The 15,670-nt window shown below is 30.3% G+C and overlaps 1 protein-coding gene across 1 annotated transcript; it reads right to left on the bottom strand.

Moving 5' to 3' along the window:
* Positions 1-1,421: 1,421 nt before the first annotated feature.
* HELRODRAFT_109533 (hypothetical protein) lies at positions 1,422-9,655 on the bottom strand (the record flags this gene model as incomplete). Its single annotated transcript, XM_009014041.1, has 16 exons — positions 9,629-9,655; positions 7,204-7,287; positions 6,516-6,590; positions 5,835-6,161; positions 5,616-5,749; positions 5,448-5,541; positions 5,139-5,267; positions 4,750-4,864; positions 4,233-4,369; positions 4,063-4,166; positions 3,659-3,762; positions 3,407-3,484; positions 3,034-3,110; positions 2,664-2,753; positions 2,230-2,421; positions 1,422-1,469 (listed from the first exon to the last, which is right to left on the bottom strand). Exons 1-16 carry the CDS (start codon positions 9,647-9,649, stop codon positions 1,422-1,424), a joined length of 1,809 nt encoding a protein of 602 aa, XP_009012289.1. The 5' UTR covers positions 9,650-9,655.
* Positions 9,656-15,670: the final 6,015 nt, after the last annotated feature.

The following is a 15,670-nucleotide window of genomic DNA, read 5'->3' as shown; positions in this document are numbered from 1 at the left end:
TGAACACATTCATACCGAACATTATTTCCAAAATCTAACCTTCATCGTTTCACATTTGATATCTTTTGTTTCATTCCCTGTTTATTCAAGTCACTAGTCAGATTAGGCAGCACAGATTATTAAAGCAGTCCTGACGATTGCAATATATTTACAGCTCACAATCTAAAACTGATTAAAAGGTTTGTCATGCTGGTCCGTTTCCTACTTATTTGTATCCCAATTGATTCCGAATCACTTATTAAGAATCAAAGTTTCGTGATGACAGTAATATAAATATATTTATATAATATATATTATATTTATAGTATATATAATGATAGTAACACAAACACAGCATATAAATCAGTGATTTTTAAAACATAGAACTCATCAATTAATATGCAATATCAAAACTAAAACGGCAAACATAAAAATAGCATAAACACTAACAAAAAAGCGAAAATACATTTTGAGATATTACAATTCAAATCTGCATGATATGAATTAAAATCAAAAAACTTTCTTGCGTTAGAAAAACATTAAAGATTGTTGAAAAACAAGGAGATCTAACTGACTAAAAATGCATCAACAACCAAAAAAAAAGTTTAATTTAAAAATTAATAAAATCAATCAAAATAGAAATGAATTTAAAAATGTGACAATTCTGTTTTGTTGAAGTTTCTAATATCAATCGGTGTTAGTTAATTTTAAATATCAACAAATCATATGACTTTGTCGTGTACAGTACACCATAGCAACAATTAGCATAACAAGTTTAAAATAAGATAAAAAGTATGTCAAATACTTGAAAAAATGTAAATCAAAATACAAGTAAAAAAATGCTTGCGTCAAATTTTATAACCTGACTGGCGGTTGTGAATAATTATAAGCTCAAATTTCACCATTTTCGCATCTTTCGAGCAAAGTAAGCACTTTGAAAAAAACAATTTGAAATGTCGACCAAATTTCAATTTCTCGACTACCTTTCCTTTCATTAATATTAGTGAGTTTATGTTCAGGTTGGTGTTAGGGACGGGGTCTATATGCTATGCACGTTTGTGTATTGTGTACATTCAAATTATAAGTAATGTATCGTATATCGCATAGTTAATTTGTAGAGGAGCGCCAGTTCAGTTACCTTCTTCAGAGGCGCCAATTTAAGCTCTCAGTTGGTCGTCTGTTGTTTCTTCTAATCAGTAAGGAAGACATTCAACTGATATTATTTACTAAAAATTAATTTGCTACGGGTCCCAGTTCATGTTTACTACAACGTTTACCTCAAATAGTGGAGATAGTACTTTGAATGTAATGAGCTTTTGCAAAATGCACAGTTAAAATATTATAAATAGATAAATAAATAATAAATATATGAAAATAACAGGTAAGAAAATAAATATCGGAATGAAAAAATAAAATGAAGATAAACGGTGTATAATGCACTGTCACACGTTGTCAAAAAAATTAAGGGATTTTTCTAGTTTCGAAGTGATCTGTAAAATAAAATGAATAATTTGAATCAGCCAACTTTTTATTTTTATTGAATTTTCAAGTAGCATGCTCATGTACTGTTACCATTTTCAGCTATGTAAATATTGGCACATTTTGCATATTAGTTTAGGAGCATTTTTTATCTCTACATAAATAACAAGAGAAAAAAATTAATTAATTACGTTTAAACAACAACACACGTTTAAACGACATTTTCCCCGAGATCGGGGGTTGCCGTTTGGCTACCTATGATAAAACCGAAATACCCCTCGACGCCATTCAAAATACTTACAATTAATTACGTTTAAACATCTATTAAATTAAATGCTGGATGATGTCACAAAGATTTTTTTTTCATCATCATCAGACGTCTATAACATCGGTATCTTGTGTAGTGACTTTGATTTAATTTAACTCATACTTCAATAAAATAATGAAGCATTTTAAAATCCATTTTGTTTTTCAATAACGCCTGGTTTTTAAGACGATTAATTTAACAAGATGGACTTGTGTGGTCGACGCAAATAACAATTCCTACATTTCAGCTACTCATTAATTTAGAAAAACGACTCAGTATGATACTTTGTTATCGCCTCACTTCAAAAAAATGTGAGATTTAAGCATATTTTCGTCGAAACGTTTTTGTAGTCAAATCGTCAACACTTTCAAATCGTCTTCAGATTACATTAATACAATTAAGAAATACAATAAAGAAACCTGGTCAGACTAGTTAGTTACATAAGTAATTGAAAAATATTAAACCTGTTTGAAGAAGTCAATTTGTCCTTGCAGATAAGCTTGCATATAATTAGAAAAATCAGTCACTCTGTTCACTTGAAAGTGTTGTATTTCAGCAAGTACAGTGTATGTGATGACGTCAGCTCGGCTTTGAATTTTGTTCACTTCCTGACGCGTCAGCTGTCCAGCATTTTCTTGAATTTTGTTTGTAGTCGACTGCATGTGCAACACGTGAGGTGCATTTTAAAATGGTGTATAACAAATAAACAGGCCAACTTCGACATTTTAACAAATCTATAAAATCGTTTATTCGGTTAAAAACGAAATCAAAATATTTTATGAATGCAACATTTTATTGGCACCTTATACAACATTGGCCGACAAATGAAAACGAAACTATGAATAAATAATGAATTGAATTAAAAATAAAATGATTGACAGTAGAAATTAATGAATACCCTTTGAACCAAAAGAACATCAGGAAAGACACTTAATATTCCTCTGTATTCTTGCAGACCCTCCATCAAATTCACCAAATCTTTACTTGGCTGGTGAAGAAGGAACATAAAGTAAGTATAAACAATCAATGCATTGATGTTTGAAATAAATTATCTCAAACAGTTAAATTAAACTTTAACTTATAATTCTATACTTGACTTTTAAATCCTAATTGAATAATCGCTACCAATTTGTTATAAATGGATAGATAATTTATTAATGAACAACAATAATTTATTTCTCATATTGCTACATTTATGCATTTGTAAGAGTTTAATTTCGTAATAAAATAGAAAAGAAGAAAATAAATTAATGTTTAAATGTTAAAACCTGAACACTGAAGAGTAAGGCAATTTCAATGTAAGTCTTGCCTGTGTATTGAATGGCTGACGACAGTTTACGAGAAGCTACAATGAGCAAGCAAATATTTTGTTTAATAATCCGAAAGACAATTTTATGTTTGAGCATAAAAATTTTAGTTTGTGTCCCTTCTTGTATGTTTTTCTATTATATTATGTTAAATATTAAACATTTTGAAATGATGACCAAATTAGGGAACAACAGCCTGACTAGCGAGGTGAGTGAATGATATTGTGATAGTGGTCAACTTGTGGCTATTTTTCAAGTGTTTACGACATCAATTTGAAAAATAAAATAAAAATTAAATAACAGAACAAAACTGTGTGCAAATTTAAATGCTCACATTTTCTGTTGTCCAGTTCAAACGATTTTGCCAGTTCTTCATAAGATTTTCCTAATGTAAGAAATTCTTTGTGAAATTCTGGCGATTGTTGAAAAATTCAATATACATTATTTTTTCATAAATATGTTAAATTTGTAAAAAGAAATTATCATTAATAAATTGTTAGGAATGACTTTATAAGTAAAGCATTTATTTCATTACATAATCATGCAATCTGTAACAAATAATATGATGGAAAATTCAGAAAGTTACTTAATCTGTATCGATAACCATTCTTCTGACAAACATTGGACAAATGTTTGATACTATCCTCCATGGAGCGAATGAACCGACCAAACTTATCCATCTGAATTTCACTGCATGGCAAATCACAATACCACATTTTCTTACAGATGCTTTGTTAGAATTAACATTATAAAACTCAACAGAAGACAAAAGCAAATTATAAGAAACAGACTGGCTTCAACTCACTGATAATTTCAATTCTCATGGATGAAAAAAACGAAACAAAAGACAGCAGTTGGATCTTTATTATAGTTGTAGGCACGTGTAGAATTGTATAAGATTAATTTAAACATCTCTTTTCCATAAAAATGAATGAATGAATGAATGAATGAATAAATAAATAAATATAAATACACAAATTTTTCACTTACACAACTATAGGATCGAGATCAATGCCAGGCGGTTCAACAGTGTAGAAGAAATAAGCACCTTTGTACTTGTCCCTTTCTATCTGTCTCTTGCCTGCTTTCCATTGCTGCCATTCAGTTAAAACATTTACACTGTTGTGAAAAAGGAAGTTGTAATTGTAGGAATGCACCACTACCTCAACGTTTCCATTGCAGTGGATGAAATGTATAAATGCTTCGGACTGTGAGATGATCGGATGTTTGCACATTCTGCTCATCCACAAACTCAACTTACGCAATCTTCCTCTGATGAATTCTTCCTCAAATCTTCCTGAGGAACGTTTGCAATGTGCGATCTTACAATAATGATCAGCCGTTTAAAATCACCTTTGAAATGTTTTGAAAGTTTGAAACGAAACATCAAAACTTAGAATGAATTGCGGTCAATATTTAAAAATTAAAATAAAAGCAAAAACTTCATTCTGTGAGTTCAATTCATAAACATTATTAGCAATGGCTGAAGGAGATGTAAAAGATGTAATAAAGCATGTGACAGGAAAAAGATCAGTTCATGATATATAAATAAGAAAAATTGAAACAAGAAAAAAAATTGACTTAACAATAAATCTTCAAGCATAAGGTTACATGAAGATGACTGGCAACTTAATGATACAGGCATTTATAAAAAGAAGCAGACAGACTGACGCCAACCAGATATTTGTTTCTCAGGCAGATGAGGGATGATGAGTGTGGAGAACTTTTCAACCAGCCGATCATGCAGCCAATCAAACTGTTTGTACCTTCTATACACTGGAGTATTTGTTGTCTGTAGTGTTGGAAACTTTTTTTTTAAACTACCATAGTTCAAGCATGGGAAAACAATAAACAGTGAATTAGCAACTTTTGGACTATTATCTGGCACAAAAAGAAATGAGAGAGGTTAAATCAAGTCAGATGTAAAAATTACATTATTAAATTTTTCATTTTTCAACACTTTCAACAAAATATTGATATTGTAAACCAATCCCTAAATTTTAAAATGTTCATAAGAAAAAAATTCTGTCAAAAAAAGTGTAAGGATAGAAAGTTCTGAAGCTTACAGATGGCAAAACTTGATAGGTGGTATAACTCTTCATGCCCTTGTATTTCTTCTCTTTCCTTGGTGAGCCTAACTTGCAAGTCATGCTCGGCACTGCAGACAGTGACCAGACTGGGCCCTCATAAGAATCCTGAAGTCAGGATTTAAAAAAAAAATTTTTCATTCATATTAAATTACTAAAAAGAAAAAACATTAGTTTATGTTTAGTATATACACTACACACACACTTGCATGTACATTATACACACACACAATATTATATGCTGACACAAAATATATACACATACACATCAACACAAAAATAATTTACATAAATGTTTATCTTCTTGACATCAGATGGCAAAGCAGGGGGATCCATGTTGAAAAGGTACATGTCAGCTGATCCTGTTGTGATGCCAACCAACCTATGAGATGATGTTCATCAAGGTTAAAACTTGAAACTCTATGAATTATAAGTGAATGAATAGGAGACACCAACTTTTTCCCATGCTTGTGATACAAATCCTCTTCATCCTCCTCATCATCATCTTCAAAAAAATCATCATATTTGCAACTATTCAACTTGCTATTCTTCTCTAGAGTACTTGTGGGACATTTATTACTGCTGTAAACCTTGCAAAAGAAATAAACAAATAAATAAATAAAGAGCTTAACATCAATACAGCCAATGAACACGAATGAATACAGACGGAACAACCTCTGTTATGACATTGTAATCCTCATTGTCATCGTCATCATCTTCATCCCAATCTTCATTGTCACTCAAGACTTCAATTGCATTGAACCTCGCGTTACATGGTACGCACCTGTGGTGGTGTTGCGGAGAGGAGGAAGATGAAGATGACGAGATGTAGGTTTGTACGACCCGGACAGGTTTCGGGGGTGGTCGGGGAGGGAGGGCGATGGAGGATTGACTGGATGCCGATGATGACGCAGATGACGACGACGAGGTGGAGGATGAAGCAGGAAGAGGAAATGGTGGCTCAGGTAAGGGGAGTCTCGATGCTGGAACTGGACAATGAAACTGGAAAATTAAATTTATGTTAGAAGAAAACTGAACGATTAAATTAATTTATTTTCATTTTAAAATTTCTCTATGATTCAACTCTACAAAACTGACAAAAAGCAATTTTCAAAGTCATATTTTATGCTTTTTGAAACTGCAGACAGAAAAATAACCAAGATAATTTTTTGAACACATTTATAGGTCAATTAGAAGTGGCTGCTGTTACCATTAAATTGAAAGCTATTTTCAAGTAAATGAATAACTTTAATCATAAAATTATATTAAAGTTTATAAAAATAACAAATGATTTTTTTGTAAAATTAAAAGCTACTTGTCAAAAATCTCATCATAGGATACAAATTATGAAATAACCTTAAAATAAGACTGAGGTACCAATCCTTTCAAACCATTCCCATTCCTGGCTTCCCACCATCCATTTCCAATATCCTTATAAAAATAATGGAATTAAATTTTATCAACTTCTCTCTTTGAAAATAGTTTGAAGGCACTAATACAACTGGAAAAGATGTGTGTACAATGCTATAAAAAAGGCTCATTTTAAAAATAAAACATTGTCAGATACACCAATTTTTAATATATGCAAAAAGACTTATTAAAAAATGTGCAAACATACCAGAGTAATAAATTTTTTGTAAAAACTGAAATAAGTTGAACTACAAAAATAAATGACAAAGTTGGTAACTCAGTATATTGAGCACGGGAGATAGCACAAAGTTACTATAAAAATGACTTTTCAAATTACAGTTTTAATCAGTAATTTTTTTTAGTTGAAACAAACTATGTTAATTAATTTTTTCATATTGAATCGATGCTATGACTTAAAGTCAATGTTTTAAAACTAAGAAATAAAGACAGCAAATCCCATCACCATCACTATAATCATGTCTCCATGTACTCAATGATAAAATCAGGACAGAAAAAAAAACTTGAGAAATAAGCATCTAAATAAATTTAAACAATGCACACATTAACATCGTCTATGAAATATGTAAATGTGTTTTACATCAGCTTAAGAACAGGAGGTTTTATAAAAACTTACTGTCGACAAGATGGTGACAATATCACTTGCTTGAAAACTTAGCTCCTTCTCCGACTGCGAATGGAAATCATAAAGAGCGACTGCCTGTAAAGAAAATAAATACCGGTGAAACATTCTTTAAATGAATGAATAAATTTAATAATTTAAGATGCACTTTTTGTGCCTGATTTTATTAAAAAGATAAAGTATAATTTTGATTGATTTATATTATAATTTTACTACGTGTTTACAATTTGATTGTTTATAATATAATATAACATAAATTAATAATTCTATTAGTGTTAATAATAAGCAAACCTTCTTTATATAAATATTATACCATGTTTTTAGTTAGTATAATTACATTAGTTAATTGATTTAAAAAATATAATTAATAAAACAAATTAAACATAAAATATGAAATTAAAATAAAATTATTTCAAATAGTAAAAATAATATATTTTTAATAAAAATTAAATTATTATAATATAATAAAATGACAATCAAATCAATATCAATATAAAATTATAAATCATCAACGTTTTTTTACTTTAAATTTAAAAATTAATAATAAATAATTTATGTAAGTAGTTATTTGCAGTTGCTGTTTAGCTAGCAAAAATAAGGTATAAATTTTTTTAAATTTTTACCAAATTTTCTTAGATATGTTGTTAATAAACCCTGAAAATTTCACAGGGAACATTTTATTTGAGTTCTATTATTTAATAAACGTTTATTTATTTTTATATTGAAACCCTTGGCTAACTTAAAACACCTCAAAAAAGAAAAAGATGACTGTATATTAGGGTGGGTCACTTTTGTATGTAAAAAAAATAAAAGTCGACCAATCATATTCTAATAGCATTTTTTTATTGTAGTGCATCATATCAAATAGTTTTAGTGAAAAATCAAATAAAAAAACGCATATCTTCAGCCCGCGCATGCGCGGCAAACATTTTCAAAAAAGTCCTATTCGTTATAGTCATAAGCTATTTATTGAAAGCTCGACCAAATGCCATTCTAACAAGACAAATGACTTTGTAAGTATTCAGTAATATTAAAAGCCAAAGCCTTAACAAAATAAACATAAGTTATCAAATAAATTGTTTTTTTTTTATACAAAAAATCCTGCTTGATGTCAGTTTTTAGGATGAGCAAAATACGCGTCCTGCTGAATAACACAATCTACAACTGCTTTTAACGCATTTGGTAAATATCGCAAGTTTTCAATTAATTTTCAAAGATGCCGTGATCCGACCTTACATGATGGGTGTATCCTTTTTTGAAACCACACATTTACTTTTACAACGTATTGAGCCAAATCAAATAAATTATTTGATGGTGCGAGTGTAAAAATGTTAAGACGCAAAATTCGGTTAGCTTTCGTTAATCAACGAGCTTGTGAAATATTTACAGATGACTATTTTATCAAATCATCTGAGATTCTTCCAGTAATTATTGCTAATGTAATTTCATACAAAGACGCAAAATCCAGTTAGCTTTAATTAAGATTGTGTAAAACTGCTGAAGCAATTGCAACACCGGTTCAATCAGACACTCCATAACGGTCACATAATTGTGACAACAACGGTAAACTTTGGATGCACTTCTTTTTTTCCATAGTTTTTGAGGTAGAAGTTAAGGGCTTTTCTTGATTTTGTGCAACTTTCCGGCTGATGAAATACTTGTATTTGAATCACCATTTATTGATGAAATTAACACTTTTCTGACATTTTCAATTGCGTTAATTGGCGGTTAATTGTTGATGCGTATTTCTGAGCTAACTTTTTTTAAAATTTTTAGTCCGATTTTCATGCTTTTTTTTAACGTTAATTAAATATTTTAGAAAAAACAACAATTAACGGAATTTTCAAAAAAAAATTTCTAGATGCATTTCCCACCAAAAAATGGTTTTTAGGATAAATGACATAATTTAAATACCAAAATCAGCATGTATTAGAACGAATACTAAGCAACGACCAATGTTTTTATATAAACGCTTTTTGAATGGCTGTATTTTAATTTTTTCCACAAAACTTCATCGGCTTTGCACGGGCTCTTTCACTCAAAATAATTTAATAATATTTTAGATGGTTCATTATGATGTCTTATTACAACATAATTTCGCTATTAGAATTCATTTACTAAAAAAAATTTTTTTGACCCACCCTACTGTATATTGCTACACATATTTATTTTCCAAAAAAACACGGTTATAAAAAAATTTTCAAAAACATTTTTTTCAATTAATAAATTTTTTCAAAGTCGGATGAAACAATTCGACTCCGGGCACATTCAAAATTTTTGAGTCAAAAAAATTTCAACTTCAACTCCAAAAATTTCTGACTGACTCCGACAATCTGGTTATTTATTTGTTAAAATTTAAAAATTGCGTGAATCGGGCGAATGTTAACGACATAAAGAAGCAGCGCACACGAAAACTGACCTGAAACATGCCGCCAGACATTCGCAGTCGTACGTTTAAAAAAATGAGAAGGAACCGAACACTAAGGCAGCAGAACACTATAGTAAATATGTCACGTGAGTGAGCGTAGTACGTTTTTCGAAACCTAGTTTAATATTTAAATAGATTATGGAAAGCTAAATCAATTTAGATTAAAACTATTTAACTGCTAAAAAAATGTTTAAATTTTTACAGTTTTGTTTATGACACGCCATATTTTAGCCTATCAATCTTAGTCAATTCAGTTGTTTGTTACGCAGGTAACGTTTTTATTTCAAACGACGCATCAATAAATTTTGTTTTTGCGATGTAGATGCAGTGTAGGTTACACTGTACACGGTAGAGTTTTGTAAATTTCCAGAGGCAATTTCAACGACAAAAAGGTTTTTCGAGCTGTAGAAATTCCGATAACTGTGGTTAGTCAGGGTTGTTAAGCCATATAAGAGCATGTTATTTGTCCGTTTTTCTTCTATTCATGTCACGTTACTTTTTTGGTTTTTACTATACGCAACCTAACATAGTTAAAAACTTTGCAGGTAATTTGAATGAATTAAATGCTGATGATAAAATTGTTCACAAAATCAATCTAGCACTGTCAATGCTGAAAGAACGGTGCTGATATTAAATATTTCTTTACAACTAATAATTATCACAACTTGACAATTGCTTAATCTGAATCACTATTCGTGGAACAAAAACATTCAATGATGTGCGACTAGACAACCAGCTCTTTTCAAAAATAACATTATAAGTAGAACACCAAACGCTAGCAGTGAAAAATTCAAACATTACAATGACCATTATAAAACTTAACAAAGAGAAGAGCTTAATTATTGACGATTAGTTTTATCCTGTGATTTAACTGTTGATTAGTTATTGTTTTGTATTCTAACAATTTTAACGATCGAACGAACGAGGGATCGATTACGGCAATTGCCAGTTCTGTTTTCTTTCTAATAAAGTCATCTAAAATAAGTCTGTTCAGGAATTAAGAATCCGCGGAAAGAGAAATAACCATACCCTACAAGTTCAAGGGGTCGGTTATAACAATATATTGCAATTACAACTTCTCTTCAAACCTCGTTACTAAATTTGCTAATCCTATGTATATATATATATATATGTGTGTGTGTGTTAGTGTGTGTGTGTTAGTGTGCATGTGTTAGTGTATGTGTGTGTATTCTGTTCAAATAATCCATACAAAAAGCAAAATTTTTTTATAAATAGAGAAAAATTCGTGAAACTAAAACTAGACTGCAATTTGAAAACCAAAGTCAGAAGTTGAAGCTTAGTTAAAGCAATATTGAAATTTTTTTAAATAATTATGTACGACTTCCCTATAGTAAGCTTTTATTTATAGCTGTTTGATTACGACATCATTTGTAGCCAAGAAATTCCAAAGTTTATTACTTTCTATGCAACTTGTTTAAAGTGGCTAAATACATCCCAGAGAATGTATTTTAAAATATAAAATGGTACAACGTACTTTCCCACTCAGGTTGTTGACAGATAAATATCGAGCCATATCGTTCCAACACACGGCTGCTCCAAGCATCAAATCATAATCCATGTCACCTGCAGCGCCTATTAATACAATGGACGAAAGATTGAATGCTGTTGGCTGTACATATTGTGTGCCGATTATGAATTGGTTCTATCGCTTGGAACATGTATAGTTATATACAACAGGCACATTTTCATATATGCATTCACATTTCCACACATTGTATTTATATATACATGCACTTTTCCATACGTACATTCACGTTTTCACACATACATTGTGCATATCTTCTCGAAAATGATTTGCACTGATCTTCATTATCACACAGAAAGAAAAGAAAACGATGTATTGTATAGTTTCTGAGCAATTGTGTTGAACCGTAACGAGTAAAAATTGTCACTTACTGATCCATCTGAAGGTGGATGCCATGTTAAAATGGCAGCTCACTCCAGCCCACCAACCAAAGCAATCCATCATTTGAAAAATCCCTGGAAATACATGAATGGAGAAAAATTCATGATTTTGTAAGCAGTTTTAAAGGATGAACACGCGTATAACCCTTGTTTTATCATAACCCGTTTTATCATAGAACGTTAATAATTTGAGAAGTTTAGTAATTTTTACGTGATAAAAATTAGCATCTTTCTTTTCTACGAACACAATAAGAAAATCATAAAAGTTAGTTTAGAAGTTTTATGTAAAAATTTCAGAAAAAATATAGAGAATAAAAAATTTCTACTACAAGTTTAGGATTGAAAAAAATTGAAAAAAGTTTTTTTTATTTAAACTTCATTTATCAAACCAATACAATACACGATGTGTCAATTTGAATCCTGGAGATAATATATCGACTCGACAGTGCCAATATCAAGAAGATTAACACGTCACCTGAATAACGATAGAAGATTATCCAGATGAAGTTTGACAAAACTTTTACAACGCTGTGAGATTGGATTGGATATGCGTTATGACTGACTCATAAATAGGCAAAACATTCATTTTGAATATTCATACCCAGTGGCGGATCTAGAAAACTGACGGGGGCGGGCAAAATTTTTAATTTTTTTCTTCAAATTTTGACGAAGGCAAACGTTTTGTGGCAAGGTGGCCAACATAAATTAGGTTGGCGACCTTTTTATTGTTTTTTTTGCTATAAAATGGTGCCTTTTATGTTCAAAAACTAAATTTTACTGACTTTTAGACTTTTAATACAAACAGCTCACAACGATCACCACAGTTCATACCGTAAAATATAAAATTTTATTCTATTATTTTATTATTATTTTCAATAAATAATCATCTTGAATAATTAATTTTATACTATTAAATAGAATTTGGCTAACAAAATGAATAGTCAAGAAGAAACGCACTGGCACCACAACAATGTCATGCAACTTCAATTTGTGGGTGTAATAAAAATTATAAGTGCAAATTTTTAAATTGTAAATCAATTAAATTTAAATTGTAAACAAAACGTTATATTAAACAAAAAAATATTACAAAATTAGTATTAAAACCATTTGTTTCTATGAAAAAAGCAAAAGCAAACAAATGTCATGTCGAATTCAGCAGCTTTGTGTCGGTGAAATAGATCGACTGTTTGTGTAAAGAATGAAACGCAATATTACTTTTCCATTTATCCATCGCTTGGTTCAATGGTTGGAGCATAAAAAAACGTTTTTCCAAATTTGTCAGGCCTTTGTTTTCTATAATGGAAAAAAACTCTTAACTGTTTTTAGATTTGTTGTTGAAAGTATTGAAAGAAAGTTGTGGGAAGGTTTGATTGCGTTTCATTTTGAAAGTTTCTTTTGACAAAAATTTGAAAAGATGAAAAAATTAATTGGGCATTATACCAAGTGAATATAGTTTTTCTTAAAGTCAACTGCAAATAATTTTATTTGGTAGCATTGGAAGTGAAAGAAGGAAAGAAAAGAGTCGTAGCAATAATAACGGGAATAGAAATTTTTTTTTATCATTATAAAATCATTTTTCAAAATAAAAAACTTTGAAGATGTTGCTTTCGCTAATAATTTTGATGAGAATTGAAATTAAACAATTCCAACACCAATTACTTGTTAAGAAAGATACAAAATGCCTTTGTTAACCGGACCGTCGATGTCTAACATAAATAAACTTTTGTTAATTTTTTTAAACATTCAAAAATTTTCGTTGAAACTACCAAATGTACAGAACAGCCATATTTCATTCATCTTTCAGCATAACAACACAAATGTGCACAAATCTATACCGGACACACTTCCACATTGCACGCACACGCAGACAATCACACGCAGACAAACACACACAAACACACACACGCAGACACCACACACACACGCAGACACCACACACACACACACACACACACACACACACACACACACACACACACACACACACACACACACACACTGACATTCACTTGAAAGATACAAATGCTCTGCTAATAAAATCGTTTGAAGGAAATGGGATGCAAACGAGTAGCGGGATTTTGATTGGAGCGATTCAATTTACAAACTTTGTTCTCCTCATCATTGCGGAAACTTTATCGTCGTCATTGTACGCTATCCAATACACCAAAGTAGTTCATTTATCGTCATCATCTTCATCTAAATTGTCAATCTGAATTGTCAATCTAAATTGTCATCAGTGGCGGATCTAGGGGTAGCCATGGTGCCCTTACCATGGCTACCCCTTACCATGGTTAACATTTGGTTGATTCATTGGCCCCGCGTCCAATTTCAAAATTTTTTCAACCTTTATAAACATGTTTATAATATATTTAAATATTAAAATATTCAATACACTATATAATTTTGTAAAAGTTGACTGTTAAATATGAAACTTTATGTTAAATTAAATGAAATCGTATTGAAATGATTCAACTTATTCAACTTATTCTAACAGCAATGTATCATCATGATTTTTATTGCATATTACGTTTTTAAAAATTTTGCACATTATATTATTCCAAACTATTATAATCCATACAATTTTTTCAATTTCTTCCTCTTTTTTATTTTCCGTCGCAATTTATTTCGTCAAATTTTCACAAAAAGAAACCAAAAATGTAAATATTGTAAAACATTCAAAGTCGATATACAATCGTTTGTATATTTTACATTTACCATAATAAGATGATTAATACAGTGGGTTTTATATATATATATATATATATATATATATATATATTTAATTCATTTTATCATTAGAATAATTCAATAAGATGAGAACTCATACGAAGTTGAAGTTAGGGTGCTGGAATAAGTCGTATCAATTAACTGTTTATTATAAATACACATCTGATTCGTTGAAAGTCAATTTGTACATTGATCTGTTTGTTGTTGGTATTGTAAATGAAAAATAGAAACAAAATTCACTACGCTGAAAATTAAGAAGTTGTTGAAAAATTTAATGAACGATTCAATCCTTGCCAACAAGCACCTAAGATTTTAAAGCAGGCATCTTCATGGTGTATTAGCATGCAGACATTTTCTGAAACAGTACAAACACATCTTGTTATATGGATGGTCACTATTTAGTGCTCACATTACAACTCTACTAAGTACATGTTTATTGATATGAAAATTGATAACATTTAAATTGTTTCAATTCAATATCTACAGAGCTATAAAGTCTATTTTTAATACATATTTCGAACGTTATATTAAATAAAAAAGTTAATTTATTACATTAGTGGTTATGCAAGTCCATGCACACATTAAATTTTCACAATTTGAAACAAAGAGCATCAAACTATAAAAAACGGTAAACAACAGAATACAAAAAACAAACCAACAAAAAAAACAACGAAAAACAACTTAATTGGTGCAACAATTGATGGAGAGGGCATTGAAAGTGTGGTCAGGTTAAACGAATGCCGAAGAATGAAATCATTCAGAGAAGATTGGTTGATCGATTCAACTTTCCGTTCAAAATCATCCCGGCGTAGCAGAATGCGAGCAAATTGTTTTCAATTGCTCTTTGCGTCTTTTCATTGCCGCCGATTGTTTCCAATTCAATGATTCAAAGCGTTTTTAGTTTTTCCTAATTTTTTCCTAATAACCTTTTTGTTATTTATTTCAAAATAACAAAATAAATAACCTTTTTGTTATTTATTTCATTGAAAATTTGTGATTTGAAAAGAGCTGCTCAAATTGTACAAATGTAACTGAAAAGCAGTTTAAAATTGAAACAGAGATGAAAATTTGCTAATAACAAAATTGAAATCGATTGCTCCAGCTGGCACTAAAACTGTGTGCAGTTATATGATATAAAAAAACCTCAATGTCTCCACCCAACAAAAACAAACGCCATTTAATGGCTGCAATTCAAGTTTAATATCAAAATGCACAAGTGGGATTTGTTCGTCAGCTGAGCATGGAACAAGCCATTAAACTATGCATAACTCTGGCTTTCAACAATTTCTTCGATGTGCTGATGTACAACCAAGAAAGGAGCTGATCACATGAACATGAACAACGACATCAACAACGTTGATAATAATAACAACAACAAAA

This window comes from Helobdella robusta (genome assembly GCF_000326865.2).
Source record: "Helobdella robusta unplaced genomic scaffold HELROscaffold_13, whole genome shotgun sequence".
Classification (NCBI taxonomy): domain Eukaryota; kingdom Metazoa; phylum Annelida; class Clitellata; order Rhynchobdellida; family Glossiphoniidae; genus Helobdella; species Helobdella robusta.
Note: the sequence above shows the minus strand (reverse complement) of the source record. Positions and strands in the feature narration are given on the sequence as shown.